The sequence below is a fragment of the Trematomus bernacchii genome, unplaced genomic scaffold, assembly GCF_902827165.1.
Source record: "Trematomus bernacchii unplaced genomic scaffold, fTreBer1.1, whole genome shotgun sequence".
Lineage (NCBI taxonomy): Eukaryota > Metazoa > Chordata > Actinopteri > Perciformes > Nototheniidae > Trematomus > Trematomus bernacchii.
In genome coordinates, this window is record NW_022987792.1 from 1994414 (window position 1) to 2017932 (window position 23519).

A 23519-nucleotide genomic window follows, 5' to 3' on the forward strand; every position below is an offset into this window, starting at 1 on the left:
GACCAAATAAGTTTGCATTTTTGCAAGGATAGGCTAAGGATAAGAACATTAGGACTTGAAAGAGCTTCAACCTGAGTTTTTCATCAGAAAATTATTAAAAGATAACATTTCATGTGAAATACCTTTACCAAAATGACTACATTATAGGTTTTGGCTCGACTGAATTGACAATAATTGACGATAATTTGGTAACATTTGACACAAGACCAAGACAAAACAACAAAATAGCCAAAATGAAGACAAAACCTTTTATACTAAAGCATTTTTATCTTATAATACATTAAAAACAGCTGCCTAATGGAACACTGGTATGTAGCTTGTTGTCATGAATGAGTTTGTGGGTCAAAAACCTTTGTGTATGCAATCTGTCCTCACCGAAAAAAACAGACGTAGAGGTCGTCTGTGCAAAGAAAAGTTGTATTTACCTTGAGTCGAGTTTGTTAAAGGTAGGGTAGGTAAGAATGGAGGAACCAGCTCGAGTGCGCTAGAATTTGAAAATACACAACCGGAAAAAAATCTGCCACTTCCTTCAGACTTCCTTACAGAGCCCCTCCTCCAACACACATGAACGCACACATGACCAATGAGGGCACGAGATAAGTTTGTGCCCAGATGGAAGGCTGACAGGCAGGTAGGCCATCCAGTTATTTTAGCCGGGCCGGCTCAGATGATTGGTCGTGCTTTTTACAGCACCACGGCTTCCACTGATGACATTTTTTAATGTATTTATTGTCAAAGCATTTCATGTATTCATTGCTATCGGGATGTTAAGAGCATTCCATGGAATATAACAAAAAGTGTTTCTGAAGTGAATTACCTACCCCACCTTTAACTGCATTGAACTGAGTGGTAATGCAAAGTGTGATGGAAAAGATAACCACAAATGATATTCCTTCAAAACGATGTTAGAAGTTTGACAGAAAACAACTATTTTGAGTAAGTTTTATTTTATTTTGAATGCAAAAATGTCATTGAATGTTGTTTTCAGCGTCTCAAATATGGAGATTTCGTTTAATTTCATATTGAAGTGAATATCTTCGAGTTTGGACTGACAAAACAAACATTTGAAAACAGCATCTTGGACTTTTAGGTACTGGGATGGACATTTTTCACTATTTTCTGACATGTCACAGGCATAAAATGACGATTAATGAAAATGATCATCAAGTTTCTGACTTTAACGGCACATAGTAAACTCCATCCCAAAACTATGATCTTTTACAACCAAGTAGTTTTGTTTCACAACTTTAAATCGGACGGTTATTAAAGTTGTGTTGGGCTTCATAAAGTTTGAGGACGTGTTGAAAAGAAAAAGGCTTTTTATAGAATAATGAGTTGTTTTTTCTTGATCAATATTGACATTTTACCCCAGAAAACATATTGATCCATCTGTAAAGTATGAAATACATGTTTTTAAAACAACACAACATCCCTTTCATACTGTATGTGAATGTACATAAAAACCCAAATGCAGTTCTGTTTATAAATAATATTAACATACATTATTAGTTGTAAATTGCGATGTTATATGTAAATAAACATTCAAATGTTTGTGTCTATACTGTCCTTTTAAGAGAGAATTCATAATTGTTAGTGGAAATTATTTCAATTACAAAGATTATATATTTTTCACCTTTAATTTATTTTTGCATAATAATTTGCTTTACATAAGAGTTTCACATTATCTGCACATTCTCTATGTACCTGAGATATTTGGCCAAATAAAGCTTTGCACATTTGGCAGCTGCACGTACAAATGTGCAACAGAAACACTTCATAGCACACAAACCGAGGGAAGAGGAACATATTTTTTAACCGGATGTGAAAGCTGACCTGAAACCCTGCAGCTATCCAAACACACACTCGTGGTCACGCTTCACAACACGCAGTATTCATGTTATATGTAATACAAGAGGCACAACACAGAAAGAAATACTGCAACATAATAAGCTTTAGATAGTGCTGAGTTTGCTCTGAGAGGAAATAGAAGCTCCTCAGCGAGGTGTTAGCAGTCTGTACCACTGAAGATGTGTTTCCATCCACCTGTTTGATGCACATTTTAGATTTTTGCGCTTGTAAAAATTGGTGCAGAAATGCCGAAATAAATCTTGAGATGTTGCAGAACCGTCTTAAAAGCTTAGCTGAGGTGTAAGAGTTGGGGTATGGATGAGAGAAAATGCAACAAAGTGCAGATGTAGCGATGAAATTGTGACGTACATGAAGCAAATCAACTCTAATTTTGCAGAAAAAAATGTTTTTGTCAGTGCTCCACAGATTCGATATAAGCATCAATAATGCCTGGATAAATCAGCAATGTAATATTTCTATTCAGTTTTCTACATTTTGTCATACTTGGCCGTTTTTTAATATTCAAATTGTGTCACGCCATAGAGGTCTAGAGAGGGATGAACTATCTTTGTAGGTCTGGTTACCTCAACTCAAAGCCATTGGGTTTTTCTTCCATGGATTACGCTTTGTGGCAAACACACATTTAGGATACTTACACATTGGCTCAGCAGGATAATCTCCACTTTATGATTATGATTGAAGTAAATGGTTTGGATTATTTGAAGCTAATATTTCAGCACTTTCCTTCTTGTTCCGAGTTTATATATTTTCGGTTTATTGCACTTATTGTAAGACTCTGTGGATAAAAGCGTCAGCTCAGTGAAAAAGGCTATCGATAGGCTATAAAGGAACTACAGCTAGGTCACATGACTTCACGTCACAACCGCTAATGTTGGGCGTGATGACGTTTCGTCGTTTCATTTAGCAACACCGTTTTTTTAGTTCACCTGTGGGGTATTCACTGACACATTTGATTGGATATGGCTTAAGTTAACCGCTGACTTTATTTCAGGCATCTAACCAAAAACACGTTCATAAAACCATTGACTTCCAGACGAGGGAACCGAAAGTGCTGACTCATTTTACGATATTTAGGCCTCATTCCTGCACTTCTCTTTGACATTTCATCATCAATCTCTTCAGCTTGTCTTAAACACAGATGTTATTTCATGCATCTAACTACAAAAAGTACAAAAGTTTCGTATAAATTGCGAAAAATGCCAGAAAGACAAACATAACTTTTATGACTTTGAAGCAAAAATGCAATTGCCAAAGGAAAGTAAGCTAATGTTAGCATACAGACAAGCTTTAAGTTCATGAGTGTGGAATTTATTTAGGTATTTGATGTCGTCGAACAGAACGCTTCAATCTTTTAAACTTGTGTTTGCCACAGATCTTATTTCAGCCATTTAACGAAAACCCATTGACTTTGAGAAAAAAGTGCAAAAATAATTCACAGTTTTTAGGACTCATAGTCGTACCAGTCTCGAGTGTAATGCTTTCCCTACTGATGCTTATCTTGATTAATACACCTCTAATAATCGCATAGCAGTATTCGATGAAAACAAGCATTTATTAGCATCTTCTTTAATCAATTTACTCGGTAAAATGTGCGATACATTTGGATGGAAACCTGGCTAATTAACAAACGTTACAAAGGAGCACCATAACGCTCAGTCCACCAGAGCGTTGGGACTGAATACTGCTACCGCATGAAACACTGAACAGCACAATAAAAGTCAAAGTGGTTCAATAAATACACTGCATGTGCACTGCATTCAATAAAATCCTGTGTTATAAGTGCACTTTCACAGTTTCACAAAATCAAATATATTGTTCACGTTTGCCCAGAAACAGAAGAAATAAAACGTTGTTATTCAAGTGCCGTGTCGAACTCTTTGGGACATTTCTACTGAATATGAAACTAACTCTCAGAGTGAAAAAGGCCCACAGTGGAGATGACTTGTAGGCACGGGGTTATTGCAGCATTTAGTTTCATGTAATTTCCCTCTTTGCCCCTTGAGTGTGATACTCCCTTTTTGTTTTTGTTAAAATGCAGTCTCTCTCTCTCTCTCTTTGTGGATCACAGCATCCCAAACCCTTTGGCGTATGTGATGGCCTTCAGGAGTCTTTCCTTCAGCTTCTCCTTGGAGCAGTATTCAGGGAGCAGCAGCGCGTTGAAGCAGGTGTGAGAGGTCGGCAGCCTGAGGGAAGAGAGAGAAAGAAGGATGATTAAAAGAAGGCCGACAGTGAAATGATACAAGCTTATTAACTGGCTGACTTGAGCCGTCAGAAGGCGGTTTTGATAATACAATAATTTGGCACAAGAACAAAAAACAAAGAAGTAACTAACTGTCAGTTACTAGTAAATTGGTATAAATATTTCCGACTCGATTTTTGCCGTCTATCAGCAAGATTTTAGCAAAACTACAGGTCCTGTTTTCATAAAAAGTGCAGCATTTCCAGCCGAGGAAAAACCTAATGTTGGGCTATAAAGGAACTACAGCACGGTCACATGACTTCACGTCACCAACTCTAAGCTAAAGGTGGCTAATGTTGGGCTATAAAGGAACTACAGCACGGTCACATGACTTCACGTGACCACCGCTAAGCTAAAGGTGGCTAATGTTGGGCTATAAAGGAACTACAGCACGGTCACATGACTTCACGTAACCACCGCTAAGCTAAAGGCGGCTAATGTTGGGCTATAAAGGAACTACAGCACGGTCACATGACTTCATGTCACCAACTCTAAGCTAAAGGAGGCCAACGTTGGGCTATAAAGGAACTACAGCACGGTCACATGACTTCACGTCACCACTGCTAAGCTAAAGGAGGCTAACGTTGGGCTATAAAGGAACTACAGCACGGTCACATGACTTCACGTCACCACTGCTAAGCTAAAGGTGGCTAATGTTGGGCTATAAAGCAACTACAGCACGGTCACATGACTTCACATCACCACCGCTAAGCTAAAGGCGGCTAATGTTAGGCTATAAAGGAACTACAGCAGGGTCACATGACTTCACGTCACCAACTCTAAGCTAAAGGAGGCTAACGTTGGGCTATAAAGGAACTACAGCACGGTCACATGACTTCACATCACCACCGCTAAGCTAAAGGAGGCTAATGTTAGGCTATAAAGCAACTACAGCACGGTCACATGACTTCACGTCACCACCGCTAAGCTAAAGGCGGCTAATGTTGGGCTATAAAGGAACTACAGCACGGTCACATGACTTCACATCACCACCGCTAAGCTAAAGGAGGCTAATGTTAGGCTATAAAGCAACTACAGCACGGTCACATGACTTCACGTCACCACCGCTAAGCTAAAGGAGGCTAATGTTGGGCTATAAAGGAACTACAGCACGGTCACATGACTTCACGTCACCACCGCTAAGCTAAAGGAGGCTAATGTTGGGCTATAAAGGAACTACAGCACGGTCACATGACTTCACGTCACCACCGCTAAGCTAAAGGCGGCTAATGTTGGGCTATAAAGGAACTACAGCACGGTCACATGACTTCACGTCACCACCGCTAAGCTAAAGGCGGCTAATGTTGGGCTATAAAGGAACTACAGCACGGTCACATGACTTCACGTCACCACCGCTAAGCTAAAGGCGGCTAATGTTAGGCTATAAAGGAACTACAGCACGGTCACATGACTTCACGTCACCACTGCTAAGCTAAAGGTGGCTAATGTTGGGCTATAAAGCAACTACAGCACGGTCACATGACTTCACGTCACCACCGCTAAGCTAAAGGCGGCTAATGTTGGGCTATAAAGGAACTACAGCACGGTCACATGACTTCACGTCACCACCGCTAAGCTAAAGGCGGCTAATGTTAGGCTATAAAGGAACTACAGCACGGTCACATGACTTCACGTCACCACTGCTAAGCTAAAGGTGGCTAATGTTGGGCTATAAAGCAACTACAGCACGGTCACATGACTTCATGTCACCAACTCTAAGCTAAAGGTGGCTAATGTTGGGCTATAAAGCAACTACAGCACGGTCACATGACTTCACGTCACCACCGCTAAGCTAAAGGTGGCTAATGTTGGGCTATAAAGGAACTACAGCACGGTCACATGACTTCACGTCACCACTGCTAAGCTAAAGGTGGCTAATGTTGGGCTATAAAGCAACTACAGCACGGTCACATGACTTCATGTCACCAACTCTAAGCTAAAGGTGGCTAATGTTGGGCTATAAAGCAACTACAGCACGGTCACATGACTTCACGTCACCACCGCTAAGCTAAAGGTGGCTAATGTTGGGCTATAAAGGAACTACAGCACGGTCACATGACTTCACGTCACCACCGCTAAGCTAAAGGTGGCTAATGTTGGGCTATAAAGAAACTACAGCACGGTCACATGACTTCACGTCACCACCGCTAAGCTAAAGGTGGCTAATGTTGGGCTATAAAGGAACTACAGCACGGTCACATGACTTCACGTGACCACCGCTAAGCTAAAGGTGGCTAATGTTGGGCTATAAAGGAACTACAGCACGGTCACATGACTTCACGTCACCACCGCTAAGCTAAAGGTGGCTAATGTTGGGCTATAAAGGAACTACAGCACAGTCACATGACTTCACGTCACCACCGCTAAGCTAAAGGTGGCTAATGTTGGGCTATAAAGGAACTACAGCACGGTCACATGACTTCACGTCACCACCGCTAAGCTAAAGGTGGCTAACGTTGGGCTATAAAGGAACTACAGCACGGTCACATGACTTCATGTCACCACCACTAAGCTAAAGGCGGCTAATGTTGGCCGTGATGACCTTATTCCGACACTTGTTAAAACCGTTTTTTTTATTCACCAGAGGGGTAATAATAACTAACTGTCAGTTACTAGTAAATTGGTATAAATGTATCTTTGGCTCGACTCGATTTGTGTCTGTCTATCAGCAGGATTATGTCGAAACTAAAAGGTCCTATTTTCATGAGACGTACAGCATGAGCCGAGGAAAAACCCAATCGATTTTGGAGCCAATCTGGATATTGGTCTGGCATTTGTTCTGCATTCATGTGTAATCAATCATCCATGATTATATCCAAGTATTAGCCTTTTAGCTGCAGAAACAAATGAGGCTTTAAGGCATTACCAGAAACTGAAAACCCACCTGTTTTGCTTGTACCTTGAACATTAACCCAAAATATGAATCAATTAATGTACCACTTAAAGGGTTTAGCCCATTCAAAGCTAATGAACCAGCACTTACAATGGTTTGGGTTATTTGAAGCGAATATATCAGCACTTTTCTTCTTAGTCTGAGTTGATATCTTTATGGTTTATTGCACTTATTGTAAGTCTCTTTGGATAAAAGCATCAGCTCAATGTAATGGCATCAGGAAGTCAAATATCAACTTTGCGTAACAAACTATGCCGACGACGTGTAACTGAAGGTAAACATAAACAACTGAATTGATCAGACTCATTGTCACAATACCACCAAATTGCATCAGTTTAGGAGGTCAGTATCTGTGTATGAAACATTAGAAAGGTTTCCGCACCTGTCTGTGTCGGAGCCGTTCTTGGCGATGATCATTTTTAATTTCCCGAGCCCTCCGACCGGCGCTCTGTCTGTTCCGGTGGTGAACTGGAGAAACAATCTCTTCTGCTCCTCTCCGAACGAGTGGATCGTCTCCCAGAAATCTCTGTGAGCAGGAAACAGAGGACAGACGTAATACAAATGTTTATTTATGGGAGTAAAAACACGTTTTTCTATATGTAGCGACAGCGGGAACAAACAACTGTTGCAGAGAGGCTGAGGTCGGGCCTGGTTGCCCTTTGTCAGACGCGCTATCAAAAAGGAAGTCTATTATCCAAATTACATTGAACAACAAGCTTACTTTAATTAAGATAATCAACACATTTTAACTTGCACACATATATACAGTCTGAATAATCCAGCTGTGAAAAGGTTGCGCTCAACAAAAAATACAGCGACCCTCTCACCCTCTCTTCCACACACACCTCACACCTCTCACACACACCTCACACACACCTCTCAAACACCTCACACACCCCTCTCACACACACCTCTCACACACCTCACACACACCCCTCTCACACACCTCTCACGCACCTCTCACACACCCCTCTCACACACCTCTCACACACCTCACACCTCACACACACACCTCTCACACACACACCTCTCACACACCTCACACACACCTAAACCTCTCACACACCTCACACACCTCACACACACCTCTCACACACCTCACACACACCTCTCTCACACCTCTCACACACCTCACACACACCTACATCTCTCACACACCTCACACACACCTCTCACACCCTCACACACACCTCACACACACCTCACACACGTGAACAGGTGATTATATTACCTATGGGTGCCGTCCATACCCAGAGATGGCAAAAGTACACACATCCTTTACTCAAGTAGAAGTACAGATACTCGTGTTTAAAAATACTCTGGTGAAAGTAGAAGTACTGACTAAACTTCTTTACTCAAGTAAAAGTAAAGAGGCTTTGAAATGTACTTCAGTAAAAAGTACCCATAACTAGCAGCTGTTTTAAAGAGTACCTGACCTACCTTTATATTAATAGAACAATAATGTCATTGTTAGCTAATGAATGTTTCCATGCTGAACAACGGCAACGTTTTCATTGGTCGCTCTTCTTTAGAGAAGACCAGGAAATGATGGATACACGGATCGTGTTCAAATCAATAGGCACGCAATGACTCTAAATAATAATGATCACGCCACCAAACACACATTCAAACTAAAGGAACCAGCCTGTTTGGGAAATGTAAGAAGTAGAAAGTACAGGTATTTGTGTTCTAAATGTAAGAAGTAGAAAGTACAGGTATTTGTGTTCAACATGTAAGAAGTAGAAAGTACAGGTATTTGTGTTCAACATGTAAGAAGTAGAAAGTACAGGTATTTGTGTTCAACATGTAAGAAGTAGAAAGTACAGGTATTAGTGTTCAACATGTAGGAAGTAGAAAGTACAGGTATTTGGGTTCAACATGTAAGAAGTAGAAAGTACAGGTATTTGTGTTCAACATGTAAGAAGTAGAAAGTACAGGTATTTGAGTTCAACATGTAAGAAGTAGAAAGTACAGGTATTTGTGTTCAAAATGTAAGAAGTCAAAGTAAAAAGTCCTCAGAAAAATAAGTAGTGGAGTAAAGTACTGATACCAGAAACATGTACTTAAGTACAGTAACAAAGTATTTGTACTCCACTGCTTCCCACCTCTGCCCATACCCATGAAACCCAACTGATCAGAAATCCCCACTCTGACATTCCTGGCTCCAACATTTTATATGTCGTCAAAAGGTAAACAGGACTCACTTGATGATCTGACTGTCCTTGCTGTAGCCTCCATCATATTCTGTCGTTTTTTCAAGAGCTTCAAAGTCCAGTTTCTGTTCAAACCACAAGAGATGGCTCAGTAAATCATACAAGGCAACAATACAAGTGACAACAAATATCAGCGTGAAGGTGTGTTTCCTCACCCTGCTCCCACAGATGAGCAGCTCCACTTCCTCGGGTCGAAACAGATATTTCAGCGGAGACTCGTTCGTGACGATCTGGAAACCTTTTTTAAAAGCTCTGAATTGTCTCTCCACACTTTTGTTCAGTATGTAATCAGAATACATCTCCACAAACTCCTGTGAATCAAAGATGTAAGAAGCAGAAACATGCATTTTATGAACAGTGATATGACAGCATCTCAGGGTCATTGTAGTTCAGATAAAAAAGAATAATATGGAGCCGGGGAAGGGAGGGTATTCAGAGATTATTGTAAAAAGGTTTATATATCTATATTATTCTCTGGTTGTATTCAATCCTACAATAGAGTGGTGCAGGGATGACGTATTTGTGTAGGCCGACCCGGAAGTAAGCTGCGCAAGTGTTCCCTCGACAGGATTTCTCCATAGGATTTTGGAAAATATCTCGAAATAAGGTCTGTGGAAAACAAACCTGTTTGATAAATGCACGTTTTGTTCAGCCGGATAATCTCCACATGTCTACCCTACTTTTATAATTTTCGAATCATAAATCTAGTCGCCAGAAGCTAAATGCTAACGTTATGCTATAAACGAACTACAGCAGGGTCGCACGACTTCAACGTCACGCCAACTTCAGATCCATATTCAAACATACAGACTCTAAATGGTACGAGTTGAAGCGTTTGTTTGAACAGTTTGCAGGAGGCAGGTACTTGCTTTCAAGCAGAACAGGGCAAACAAACTTAGCGGGAGTGTTTACGTGTTCGGCGTAATGACGTACAACGTCCTCGACAACTTCTGTAGTCCTATTCAGCCACTTGGTAACAACCATCGTTTTTCAGACACGTCAACTCTTCAGAAATCACCAGTGGGGTCACTGCTGATGGATTTAATGTCGTAGAACAAAACGTGATCCGTCTCTTCAATGTGTCTCAACCACAAACCTTATTTCCAGATATTTTCCAAAATCCTATGGAGAAATCCCGTTGGCTCTGAGACGAGGGAACAGGAAGTGGTAAAATGCTAACTCACTTCCGGGTTTTAGGGCTCATCACTGCACCACTCACAAAAGTGTACATTATCTGAGATGAAAGAGGTACATTTGTCTGAATATTCATCACAAAACACTCCACCTGTCTGTTTTCTTTAGTGACAGGGATCTCCTCTCCGTCCTCCTTTAAGTCGTATAAAATGGGGCTTCCGAACAGGTCCATGTGAGATATCTGGAAGGTGAGCATCATGTCCTTCTCGACGTCACCGCCGTACTCCTGCAGCTCCTTCAGACTCTGGAAGAGCGCCTGTAGGAAGAGAAACATCTGCTGTTAGAGGAAGGCGTTTGAGAGTTTGGGAAAATATGCTTACATGCTTTATGACAGGAGTTAAGTGAGAAGATCTGAATGAGTTAGCTTAGTTTAGCATTAAGACTGGAAACAGGAGGTAACAGCTAGCATAGCTCGGTCAGGAAGTAAGAAAATCTGCCAACCAGAATCCCTAAAGACGGCTGATTAACATTTTATATGTTATTTGTTTAATGTGCAAAAAGATAGAATAGTAAAGACCAGTGGTGTAGTGGTCGTTGGACGCGGGGGGGTCGCCGTCCCCCCACTTATTTGAAGCTTTTTTTGAATAGTCTAATACAGGGGTGTCAAACTCAAATACACAGTGGGCCAAAATTAAAAAATGGGTACTAGTCGAGGGCCGGACTGGTTCAATGTTTATTGCAGAACTTATTGAAATGAACTTATTGCACATATTAAACCTGGAACTAACAAAGCTTAAATTATTGCCTATAAAAACAACATGAAACATTAAATAATCAGTTGCATTCATTTCTTATGGCTCTATCTGCAGCTTTTCCAGAGTCATTTCTTATGATTACATTTCTCCACAGGCCAACAACAGCTTCAAGAAAACTATTCCCTCAAAGAGAAAACCCAAACATGCCCTGTTGTCGTGAGAGAGAAAGTGCAGAAGGAAACATCCATGTAAACTCAGTGTGCTGCTCTGTGATGCTAGTTCAAGCCAGATACTTGGCATCTCATCTTGGGTGCAAGTTCATCAATGTTTGGGGTCAGGCTCTGAGCTGAGGAGACCCTCAGGATGGAGTGAAGGTGTGCGTGCAATATACCGGCGGGCCAGATCTAATAGTAATTAAACATTATCCTGCGGGCCCAAATTAAATCCACCAAGGGCCTGATTTGGCCCCCGGGCCTTGAGTTTGTCTAATAAATATAAAATCATTGCCAGTGTTATCAGTTGCAAGTGTGTATTTGTTGTAATAATGACGAAAACATAATACATTTCACAGTGATTATAATAAAAACGTAGCTCAAGTATTTATGCAACTTGATTTGAAGCGTGTGTGTGTGTGAGGGGCAGCACCGTGTGTGTGTGTGTGTAGGGTGAGCAGGTGTCCCGCTTTGTGCACACACTGCCACACAGCATTGTTAGCATTTGTCCCGTGTCCCACAAATTGAGACTATGTCCCGCATTTGAGTGACAGTCGCGCAGAAAGGCCGGCTCAGTTCACTGACGGCCTGCACTGCCCTTTATTATTATATATTTTAAACGGCATCATGTAAGTTGCGCTGACAGGCGACAGAGGTCCACAGACCCCCCCCCGTTGACAGTTCACGAGCGTGTCCATAGGGTTTTTTCAGCAATATAATTTACTTGATTCTACCCGTTTCTGCTTCATTTATTATTGATATAAATCACTGCTAGTTCACTTGCTTTTATAATATAATGATTTTACTACATGGGTGCTTCCCTCTTTCATTTCATGTGTGTATGAGGAAGCGCACACACTCCCTCACTAACATGTTGGCTTAACTATTTGTTTGTTAAGAAAGGTAGTACATGTTTCTTCAGAGTTGTCTTTATTTCAGTTAAATAGTCTTGGACGTGATTGGTCAGGAAATGTGTGATTGTATGAGTGTCAATTAGGTTAAAAATGATCCGTTTTAAGCAGACCTTGTTGTTTTTGAAGGTACCATATTCATGTTGAAGCAATTATGAATTTACTTAAGCCTTTAGGGTTTTATTAAATGTAGACCACAGTGTTTAATTTTGTATTTAACCCTTCACTCCGCTTTCAGAACCATGACCTGATTGGCCAGCTTGGATTGGGAAGGCGGGCTGTCTCCTATAAATGTGGTTGGGAAGAGAGGGGAGGGGGGCTTTTGTGTTTGTTCCTTGCTGGTGAACGCAGCACCAGGCATGATGTTTTGTGTTCCTGTAAAAGAATATGGAGGGCTAAGAAATAAAAACGCCTGTTTATTTTTGAAAGAAAACGCCTCTCTCCACGTATCGTTTTTTCACCTGCACCTCACATTGTAACAGTTTGCATACTTAATTGATTTTTGCCCTTCACCTGCACTGTCCATTTGCTGTTCTAACACTGTGGCGCGATTAAAGCTGTCTCTAAAATATATTGGTAACTGATCTTCCACTGTACATATTGACTCTGGAGGAAGTTACTGTACTGGATGTGAGTCTGAGAGGTCCAGGTAGATCCCCTTCTTGCCCATCAGCTTCCTGTAGACGACCATGGGGAAGTGCACGTCCAGGATGCAGTTGTTGTAAATGGCGAGTCCCAAAACGAGTCCAACGAGCGTGTATTGAGCCTCGTTCTCCAGAGAGGACGAGTTGAACCAAAACAGCTTGGTGTCGTCGTCGTAGCTGAACATCCCTGTTCAAAGAGTCAAAGGGAGAGAAACACATGTTAAGACAAAAGACAATATGTAAAGAAACATGTTTTTAACCCTTGTGTTGTCTTCCTATCAGTGTTTCCGCCAGACCAGGGCTGAGAGGGCGTCCACCCCGAGAGCGAGTGATGTCACGTCGTGTCACGTGACTTGAATTTTGAATTGAGCCGTCCCTTATAGATACTATCTCTTTACGTATTAGTGATGGGAATTCCGGCTCTTCTTAGTGAGCTGGATCATTTGGCTCGGCTCACTAATAATGGCGCATTTCCACCAAGCGTGCCGTGTCGTGCCGTGCCCGTTTTTGGTTGCGCTTCCACTAGGCCTAGTTCCGGCCCGGGGCCACTTTTTCACCTCTTTTCTGGCCCGACAAAATTGTGGTTCTATCGGGGCCAACAAACAGGGCTGAGTCGGGCTGAGTATGCTAAACTAGAGAGAGGATCGCTGGCCAGGGGGCTACAACTACAACAAGATGGACATATTTGACCGTGATTTAATTGTAATACACGTTTCAAAATGATGCCGAAGTAACAACATACTGATACCGGTTAGTAAAAACCATGAATTAATGCTTTGGCAAGTCTGCAGACAGACGGCAGGGGAAAAACCTTTTAAAATGCGTGTTTTCTAGATGGAGATTGGCTAAGCTAACGCAGTATATGCTCCGACCGTCCACACTCACAACAACGGCCTATACAGACATAAATAAAGCAGCGACTGTACTCGCCATGACACAGACAGTCTGTGGTTTGTACTTGTTTCACTTCTGTCTAGTTTCTGAACATATATGAGGAGCTGTGAGCTCTGAGTGCTAACAGCTAACGGCTGTGTTGTTTTTCTGGGGTTCTCATGGAAGATGACGTCACGGCTCCGCCTACACTGCGTTACTATAGTAACTACCCCAGTTCCTAAACTGTAATGGAAGCGCAGCATAAAGTGAGCCGGCCCTGTTAAGGCCCAACGCGGCCAAGCAGTACCGAGCGTGGCCGAGGCCGACCGTGTGGTGGAAATGCACCATAATGGCGCATTTCCACCACACGTACCACCACACGTACCATGTTACCACAGTTTACCACGGAGCCTCAGTTTCGCCGCTGCGAGGCTCCGGCGCTCACAGTTCACACGTGTGCTCCACTAGCACCCCCCGTCAAGGCTCGCCGGCAGTACACTTTCCGTCACAGGAACACGCTTTGCTGGCGGCGAAAATAATCCCACCAGACGCCCCCCTGACTTTTCTCCTCCCAGTTTGACTATTTATGAAGTGGGCATAAATGATCACCCAAATCTGTGTCACACCAATTAAGGCAACTTTATTCCTACTTATTACAACAAGTGTTACTCTTCTTTTTGAAATGTATGCTCAGTAGACCTCATGTACACAAAATCAAACCTCATTTCTGAGTAAAAGAAATGACCACAAACGCTCTAAATTTCAATAAAATCCAAAATCGAATGAAGGAGATCATAATTATTTTCTCGTGGAAAAACGTAGTGTACAAGCAAACATGTTATTTTTCTGAAACCAACATAAAACAAACCTTTATCCCAACATAAAAACATTTCAAATTGTACCGGAGGACAACAGGAAGGTTAACTCGGTTTGGTTTGAAGATGACACTTTAGACTTTGAACCCACTTATTGTAAAATGTTTTCAAATGGATTAAAGATTATAAGATAACAGGTACAAACATTTCTGTATTTCAGGAAGACGTAATGAATCTCACGAGGTAGGGCTGAACAATTAATCGATTTTAAATCGAAATCGCGATTTGAAATGATGCAATTATCAAATCGCAATTTATTTCAATTATTATTATTATTTTTATTTATTTTGTTCTTCTTGTGTGTCAGTCATCCACACCAATCAGAAGTGCTGTGCTCCACATGCAGCAGCCATTGTTAACCAATCAGAAGTGGCCCATGATAGTAGGTGATTGACAGATTGATCCAATCACTTGCCAAGTATTTTTGAAAGTGCCTGCCCTTTCCAAATGGCTTCCAATGGAGCGTTCCTAGATGGTCTGGTGAAACAAAGCATCTGAGTCAGGTTAGTAATGCTCCATCACATGTTCTACATCTATTACAGGGTGAGTCTGAAACTGAAGCTTGACTTTAAAGCAACCCAACGGAAGTTTAATGTAAAGTGTAGTTCTTTCACTCGTAGCTCGGGCTGCGGGGCTGCTAGAGACGGGAGCACGTTGATACGACCTTCCTAGCCGGAGATATGGCCGCATTTTACAATAAACTTCCGTTGGGTCGCTTAAAAACAAATATCGCAAATCGCAATCGCAATATCTGTCAGAAAAATCGCAATTAGATTATTTCCCTAAATCATGCAGCCCTAATCTCACGTAGACTTTTCTCAAAAAAACTATTTTAAAAAAACAGGTAGACATGGGAAGAAAATGTTTAACAACTGATTAAATGTCTGACCTATGTCTGGATTGAAGATCTCCTCCAGCACCAGCTGGAAGAACTCCTTGGAGACGCCGCCCTCGTCCACACCCTGCTCTCCCTCGAACTCCACAAACAGCTGCTTCTTCAGGTCGGACGGGTTCTCCATGGAGATCATCTCCAGCTGAAACACAAGAGTTTAATTCAGTGATAGAAAAAAAAACAGCACTCAGTTTCTCCCCACAGGCAACCGTTAATAGGGCTTTTACTTTTAACGGCGTAATAATAAGCCTGATCCGAAAGTCTCAGGCAGCTGTTTTGGCACCAAGCCGGTTAAAAAAAACCCTGATTTAAAAAAAGAATGCGTTTGGGAGCAATTTGGGGTTAAGAATGTTAACCTCATCGGCATTTACTACCCACCATGTCTTGCTCTGAAAAGACTGTAGTTGTCTTCAGCTTGACATATATTTTAAATACATTTCAAACATATATTTCAAGCTGAAGACAACTACAGTCTTTCCAGAGCAAGACATGGTGGGTAGTAAATGTCGATGTCTTGGTTAAGATACTTAACCCCAAATTACTCCCAAACGCAAGGCCAACAGTGTGTGTGTGTGTGTGTGTGTGTGTGTGTGTGTGTGTGTGTGTGTGTGTGTGTGTGTGTGTGTGTGTGTGTGTGTGTGTGTGTGTGTGTCACCTTGTTGGCAGCTTCAGTCTCTGTATGAATGTGTGCGAATGGGTTAATGCTGACTTTTATACATAAATTGCTTTGAGGGTTTGAGTGCAGTCCATTAACGATTCTTCGTACAATTTACACCATTCATTCTTGGAAATCGGCTTCCATATCAAAGCAATTTCTAATATTGTAAGCTCAATATGTCCCTAATGTGATCAGGATTAAATCAGTAACACACTGCGTTTGGACTCACTCTGACGAGGGCGTCGTCGATGATGTGATCTCGTCTCACTTTGAGCTTCAGGTAGGGGTTGGGCTGCTGGCCCTGCACCATGCTGTAGAGAGCCGTGAGGCGCCGCTCGCTGTACATCCGGATCCTGTTGTCGTAGTACAGCCCCTGGTTCTTGGTGATGACGTTCAGGATGAAGGGGCAGCTCTGGAAGGAGAACTTTGTTTCGGCGTTGACCTTAAAGAACGTGAAATCTTTGTCCATCTCCACCACGTCGTTCAGGGACTCGTTGACGAACTCCTCGTGGGGGATGAGGGGTTTGATGCAGTCTACGGATCGGACCCCGAGCTCTTTCTGCAGGGGGTCGACCCTCGGACCCTTCTTATAGAGCCGCTCCTCGCCTAGCAACTCATGCAAGGTGAGTTCATCGGACTCTGGGTCTTCAATGTCCTCCTCGTTGTGCTCCACGTCCACATCTCCCGCCAGGATGCTCGCGTAATAAGCCAACTTCAAACACTGCGTACCGGCCACCACCGACTCGTCATCATTCACCAGATTCTCCCCGTCGTAATCATTGCTGACGACGGTGAAGGTGATGAGCTGCTGAAAGGTCTCCATCATGCGGCGGATGTGCGTCAAACCGTAAGAAGCCCAGAGTTTCACGAGCCTGGCGAGCGCTGCTACCGGGAGTTTGCACATGGCTTTGCAAAACTGCGGCAACGCCACTTCCAGATACTCGGGGCTGTGCAGGTTCGTGTTCTCCAGCACGACGACGAAGATGTTCAGGTACTCTGGGTTTGTGCCGTACACATCGAGGTACTCCAGGTCCAGCTCTAAATTGGGAGTGAGGTAAATGAGGGCGTTCACGAGAGCTGCATCTACCCGGTCGAGGCTCAAAAGTTTGTCGTAGACCCTCCTCAAGGCGCTGATGTCCACTAGAACCTCCAAAGGCTGATCAGAAACATCCTCATCTGGAAAAGCTGCTGCAGAAGAAGCTCCCGGCTCCTCTGATGTTGGCGTCTTCTTCTCAGGGTTGTCATTATCTGTAGCTTCAACAGAGTCCAGGTCTTTAGAAATGTCGGGTTCGTCGCTCCTGAAACTCTTTATCAAGGCTTCTGCGTTGGAGAAAATCCTGCCGAGGACGTGGATCAGAGTGGAGTAATCCCCTTCCTCCTCGCAGAAGCTCAGGATCGTACACACTGTGGTCTCTGTGAGGTGATTTACATCTGGACAAAACAGTCAAAATTAATTATATAAGTACAGTGTACTCCGTGTGTTGGATACAGATTAACCCATATACACAATACAATGTAATATTTAAAAAGACACATTTTGATATCTAGTTAAAGGTAGGGTAGGTAAGAATGGAGAAACCAGCTCGAGTGCGCTAGAATTTGAAAGTACACAACCGGAAAAAATCTGCCCCTTCCTTCAGACTTCCTTACAGAGCCCCTCCTCCAACACACACGAACGCGCACATGACCAATGAGGGCACGAGATAAGTTTGTGCACAGATGGAAGGCTGACAGGCAGGTAGGCCATCCAGTTATTTTAGCCGAGCCGGCTCAGATGATTGGTCGTGCTTTTTACAGTACTACGGCTTCCACAGATGACATTTTTGTATGTATTTATTGTCAAAACACTTAAGATATTCATTGCTATCGGGATGTTAAGAGCATTCCATGGAATATAACAAAAAGTGTTTCTGAAGTGAATTACCTACCCTACCTTTAATATTGAACATAACAACAATATTGTGTAATTGATGCAGCAAAAAAGACATTTAAGCGTGCTAGGGAAAACGTATATAAAAAAAGACAGATCAATTCTTCACGCTACAGATGAGGGCTCGACGAATTGTTAATTGATTGGATTATAACGACCAACCAAGCTCTTTTTATTCATTTAAATGCTTTGACATTCAAAGATTTAGTTGATAATAAAACTCACATAATGTACAAGACCCCCAAATGAATTTGCTTCCCAACTGTGTTCAGAAGTTGTTTAAAATTAGAGCAGAACTTTTTTTTAAATTATTGCCGGATTGCTATTTGTCAATTTTGTATGTGAATTATTTTGGAAAAGTTCTCAAAAAGGGCCAAAATTATTGATTACAACTACTACTATTTTGAGTGTGACTGGTTCTTCTTGTTGTCTTACATACTGAGTCATTATTTTGAAATACTAAGTCATTATTTGAGATCGTTTGTCATTATTTTGAGATACTTGGACATTATTTTTACTACCCCTACTGCTATTTCCAGTATAACTACTACTTAAGTGTAATTAATTTGTGATATTGTGAATTGTTTTGGACACAATAACCGTGTAGTGAAATCTGATATAGTGACAAATTCAGCTGTGAGTTACCTGAGAAGTTTTCTTTGGCGTTTCCAACGTCCGTCATCTTATTGACCAGATCAGAGTCTTGCTCTTTCTTGGAGGGGTTGGGGTTACAGAGTTTGGCGTTAACCTTGAACAGATCCAGCGCTTTGGCGGCCGCCGTGTTGTTATCCAGCGATCTGAAGTTGGGACACGATGCACAAATCTCGTTCGTGCAGTCGCCATTTCCACAGCCCTCGGTTAACTGCCGAAAGTAGCGCTCGATTAGATGCTTTGCAGTCGCTCTGTTCCTGTAAAGTGGTCAGGAAACAGGAAGTCAAACAGAGGATTCAAGGACAGAAATGGGAAGGAAATGTACATACATGTTTAAATTATTGCAGGTTTATTTGTTCCACTAGTTGAGCTAAATAAGTAGACTCACATTCGGCTGGATTCAGGGACACTCCTGGATTCAGGGACACTCCTGCAGACCCAATAGACAGTCCTGTGGAAGACACAATAACGTATTGTGAGACATCATAAATGCACACATTCTCGCAATAATGGGGCGGATTGGCGCAGCGGGCTGTGCGTTTGATCATCAGATCAAGGGGGCGTTGGGGAACTCCAAATTCGAAACCCGCTTCCGCCGCCACTGCCTCAGGCCGTTGTGTCCTTGGGCAAGACACTTCACCTGAATTTGCTCCTGTGGGTATTGTCCACAGTACATGTATGATATTAATGTGTACTTGTAAAGCGCCTTGATGACTTTGAGGTGTGAAGATGGGCGGTGTGGCGCAGTGGGCTGTGCATTGATCATCAGATCAAGGGAGTGAAACCCGCCGCTGCCGTTGTGTACTTGGGCAAGACACTTCACCTGAATTTGCTCCTGTGGGTATTGTCCACAGTACATGACCGTTACATGTATGTATGTGTAATGTGTATCTGTAAAGCGCTTTGGGTCATGGAAAAAGCACTATAATAAATATAAGGAATTATTATTAATAATGAGCTGGTATCTGAAAATAATTAATAGCATTAAAATGTCTAAATAATTCATCAAGATTCCCACATTTTCGAGAAATATTTGTATACATTTTCAGATATTGAATCATCTGGGATTATTGTGACATACCAAGTCATTATTTTTGTCATTTTTTTACACATGTCATAACTAATTATTTTAAAATACAAATGTTTATTTTGAATAACGAAGTCGTTGTTGATATCTTTTTTGTTGTTGTTGAGAAACTGGGTCATTATTTTGACATTTAAGTCATTATGTTGAAGTAATAATTTAGCAATTATTTTGTCAAACTTAATTTTTTGGACACAGTAAGACATTTATTTCTGTACCACCAACAATTATTTTAATTTAGAAACTCATTATTTTGACATATTACGTCATTAACATTACTTATAGGGTATTTTTCCTTAAATTACATTGAGCTTGAATGTATTAAGCCTTGCTAAATCACATGTTTTTGTTTATTTTAGCCACATTTCAACACCGACTGAGATGTTGCACAAATCTGACTGAGGCTAGCTGTCACTCAGCTCTGTGTTTAATGCTCAGATTAGCCTCTAGCTAGCTTATTATCACATAAATAAACAAGCTAAGGAAGTGAACAGTAAACTATATACAGTAAAACAACATTAAAGGCCAGTATGTACTAGGTCCTTAGTCATTATTTGGAGTTACTGAGTCCTTATTTTCTCATTATTGTGAGATATTAAGTCGGTATTTTGAGAAACTAAGCCATTATTTGGAGATTTTAGGACATTATTTTGTCATTATTTAGATACAAGTCATTATTTGGAGATACTAAGTCATTATTTGGAGATTCTGAATATGTTGACACACTAGGTCATTTTATTTTGTATTTTATTTGGACCTACAGGATGTTTACTTCCATCACAATGACAAAAATGTGCTCCCATAGTTTTTTTTAGCCACATTTCAACACCAACTGTGATCTTGCACAAATCTGACAGCTGACTGAAGCTAGCTGTCACTCAACTCTGTGTTTAATGCTCAGATTAGCCTCTAGCTAGTTTATTATCACACAAATAAACAAGCTAAGGAAGTGAACACTACACAAAAGCACATTAAAACCAGATGAATGCACTTACCTGTGGATTTATCAAGGGTATAGTCCTGTCTGTGTGTCTGTTGGTCCGTGAGTCTGTCAGTGACTGTGCAAAAATAATCTCCTCTGCTATTTAAAACACATTGAGAGCAAAGAGAGCCTGCTGCGTTTCCTTCTTAAAACTGAGTCCACCTTTCAATGGAAACCGAGACTAAAGGAGGATTTAAGAGTCAATACGTCAGGAAATCAAGTGTTAATACTTTCTGTTTGTAAGTCAGAGCGAAAAATCCTCCACTACCATCTTGTAAACATGAGCGCCATGTATCCCAGAATGCACCGCGACGCTGTCAAACCAAGCCAGCCGGGTTTTTTCATGGGTTTTTTGGGGAAATTGCCCCTGTGGCCAAACGGTGCTACTACAACTCCAGTGACGTCATTTTGGCCCAAAAATACCTTTTCTCCGTTGACTTGCATCGGCAGAGGTAGGAGAAGAACTTGTACTTAAGTGTAGGAATACTCTATTACAAGTTAGAATCCTGCATTAAGAATGTTACTCAAGTACAAGTACAAAAGTATTGTCAGCTATATGTACTTTATTTTTGTTCTATGTCTATTCTATCGTCTTTTTATGTTTATTTTGTTTGACTTTTGCTGGTAACTGTATTCTGTGTGATATCAGTTTTCTGTGACTATTTTACGAGATGTCAATTGTCTACTGTGAAGCACTTTGGACTGCAATGATTGTATGAAAGGTGCTATTCAAATAAATATTAAAGTACCAAAAGTAAAAGTACTCATACAAATTTGCCCATTTCAGAATAATATATATTTTGATTATAGTTATTGATGCATTATTGTGTTTTTCAAAGCCTGTAAAGGTTTACTTTTTAAATGACTTTGTATACTGCAGAGTAGCTTGTGAATTGACTGCGGCAGTGGCTCAGTCAGTATAGGGGCTTGGACTGTGAGCCGTGGGGTCCTATGTACCTAAACGTAGACCTAAATATGGAGTGTGGACTGGTACTTGGAGAGATCCCAGTTCACCTCCTGCCCTGCCATGGTGCCCGTGAGCAAGGACAACCCCCCACCCCCCCCCCCATTGCTCCCCAGGCGCTGTACAATAGCTGCTCCTAGTACTAGACTCCTGGTACTAGGATGGGTTAAAAGCAGAGAACACATTTCACTGTGTGTGCTGTGTGCTCTGCATGTGAGACCATTAAAGAGGGTTTCATCCCTCCCAATTCTATAAAGTCTGATTTAAGTGATGTTTATATTTCACATCATTAATCCCAAATCTGAGGTATTGAATAAATGTAGCGTAAAAGTACACTATTTACTTGAATAGTAGTGAGGTAGAAGTACAGAGGTGCAAAAAATGTAAATACTCAAGTAAAGTACTAGTTTCAAAATAGTACCCATTTGTGTTACGTCCCCACTCCCCACTAAGGTCTAGGCCGGGGACCTGGAGACATTAACACACAACAACCAATAAAATGAGGGAGTCAGCGTAAACGTTAACAAAAGTGTATTCCTTGTACAACAAAGAACTGACCATAAATGCTCTTTAAGTGAGGAGGAGGAGGAGGAGGAGGAGGAGACAAGAAAGGAGATTGTGCCAAACAAAATAAATAAGTATAACAAAACCAGGCCTATCTCTACATCTATCCTCTGAAGCCAAAACTCAAACAAAAACCCTCACTAGGGAGGCTGTGGCTCAGTGGCTAGTGTGCTGGACTTCGAATCAGGGGATAGCAAGTTTGAGTCCCGCTGCAGTCAGCATGTCGTTGTGTCCCTGGGCAAGACACTTCACCCCAAATTGCTCCTGTGGGGATTGTCAACAGGACTGAATGTATGTAAGTCGCTTTGGATAAAAGCGTCTAACAAATTACGTGTAATGTGTGTCTAACATTTGTTACCTATACGTGATGAAATGTAAAGGGTACCCCAAACTTACCTAACTCCTCCACCTGCTCCCACCACACACACATTCACAAAGGTCGGAAAACAGAGTCCACAGTAGAATCAGCAACTAAACAAAACAGTCAAACACAGGCTCTTCAGTCAGCAGCAGGCCCAGGGTGAGAGAGAAAATAGTACTTACTTGAGTAAATCTACTTTACACCACTGATCACTTGTACTTAGTGTTATAATGTTAAACTTCATTTATATAGCACTTTTCATGCAATATGCAGCCCAACGTGTTTTAGACAAGATACACAACAAATAACAGTGAGTAAAAATAAAGAGTAAGAAACTAAATTAAAAACAACAGAACAGAAAAAGTTAGATCAGAAAATCATAAAACAATAAAACATGAACAGTGACAACACTAACATGTCCCCAAATTAAAAGCCACATAAAAAAAAGGTATTTAATTTAATATAACACATTCTAAGGGAGTTTGTTGTTCTAAGATTCAAGGGGTACATTTTCCACAAGTCGACCCTTATTTTGAAAGGTATGACCGGAAGCCGTCTCCTCAAATCTGGTAAACTTGACGCAGGTGTGTGTGTCGCGGTTAAAAAATGTTACCTGTATGAAATGATTTATCGTTTAATATAAAAAATGCTAAGGGAGTTTGTTGTTCTAAGATCCAAGGGGTACATTTTCCACAAATCGACTCTTATCTTGAAAGGTATGAGCGGAAGCCGTCTCCTCTAATCTGGTCAATTTGATGCAGGCGTGTGTGTCGCGGTTAAAAATTATACCTGTATGAAATGATTTATCGTTTAAG

The 23519-nt window shown here is 41.5% G+C and overlaps 1 protein-coding gene across 1 annotated transcript; it reads right to left on the reverse strand.

Moving 5' to 3' along the window:
* Nucleotides 1-928: 928 nt before the first annotated feature.
* LOC117497733 (ubiquitin-protein ligase E3A-like) lies at nt 929-21109 on the reverse strand. Its single transcript, XM_034149741.1, has 11 exons — nt 20829-21109; nt 19138-19200; nt 18744-19006; nt 16398-17599; nt 15508-15652; nt 12852-13057; nt 10500-10664; nt 9370-9525; nt 9206-9279; nt 7384-7527; nt 929-4052 (listed from the first exon to the last, which is right to left on the reverse strand). Coding segments are annotated over exons 2-11 (2478 nt in total). The 5' UTR covers nt 19140-19200; nt 20829-21109; the 3' UTR covers nt 929-3931.
* Between the last annotated feature and the right edge of the window lie 2410 nt (nt 21110-23519).

Excerpts from the sequence above, each read along its gene's own strand:
- LOC117497733 (XM_034149741.1), bottom strand. Across the intron at positions 17,600-18,743 it reads CGCCAAAGAAAACTTCTCAG|ATGTAAATCACCTCACAGAG; the intron begins GTAACTCACAGC and ends TGTTTTGTCCAG. Across the intron at positions 13,058-15,507 it reads GATCTTCAATCCAGACATAG|GGATGTTCAGCTACGACGAC; the intron begins GTCAGACATTTA and ends CTCTTTGAACAG.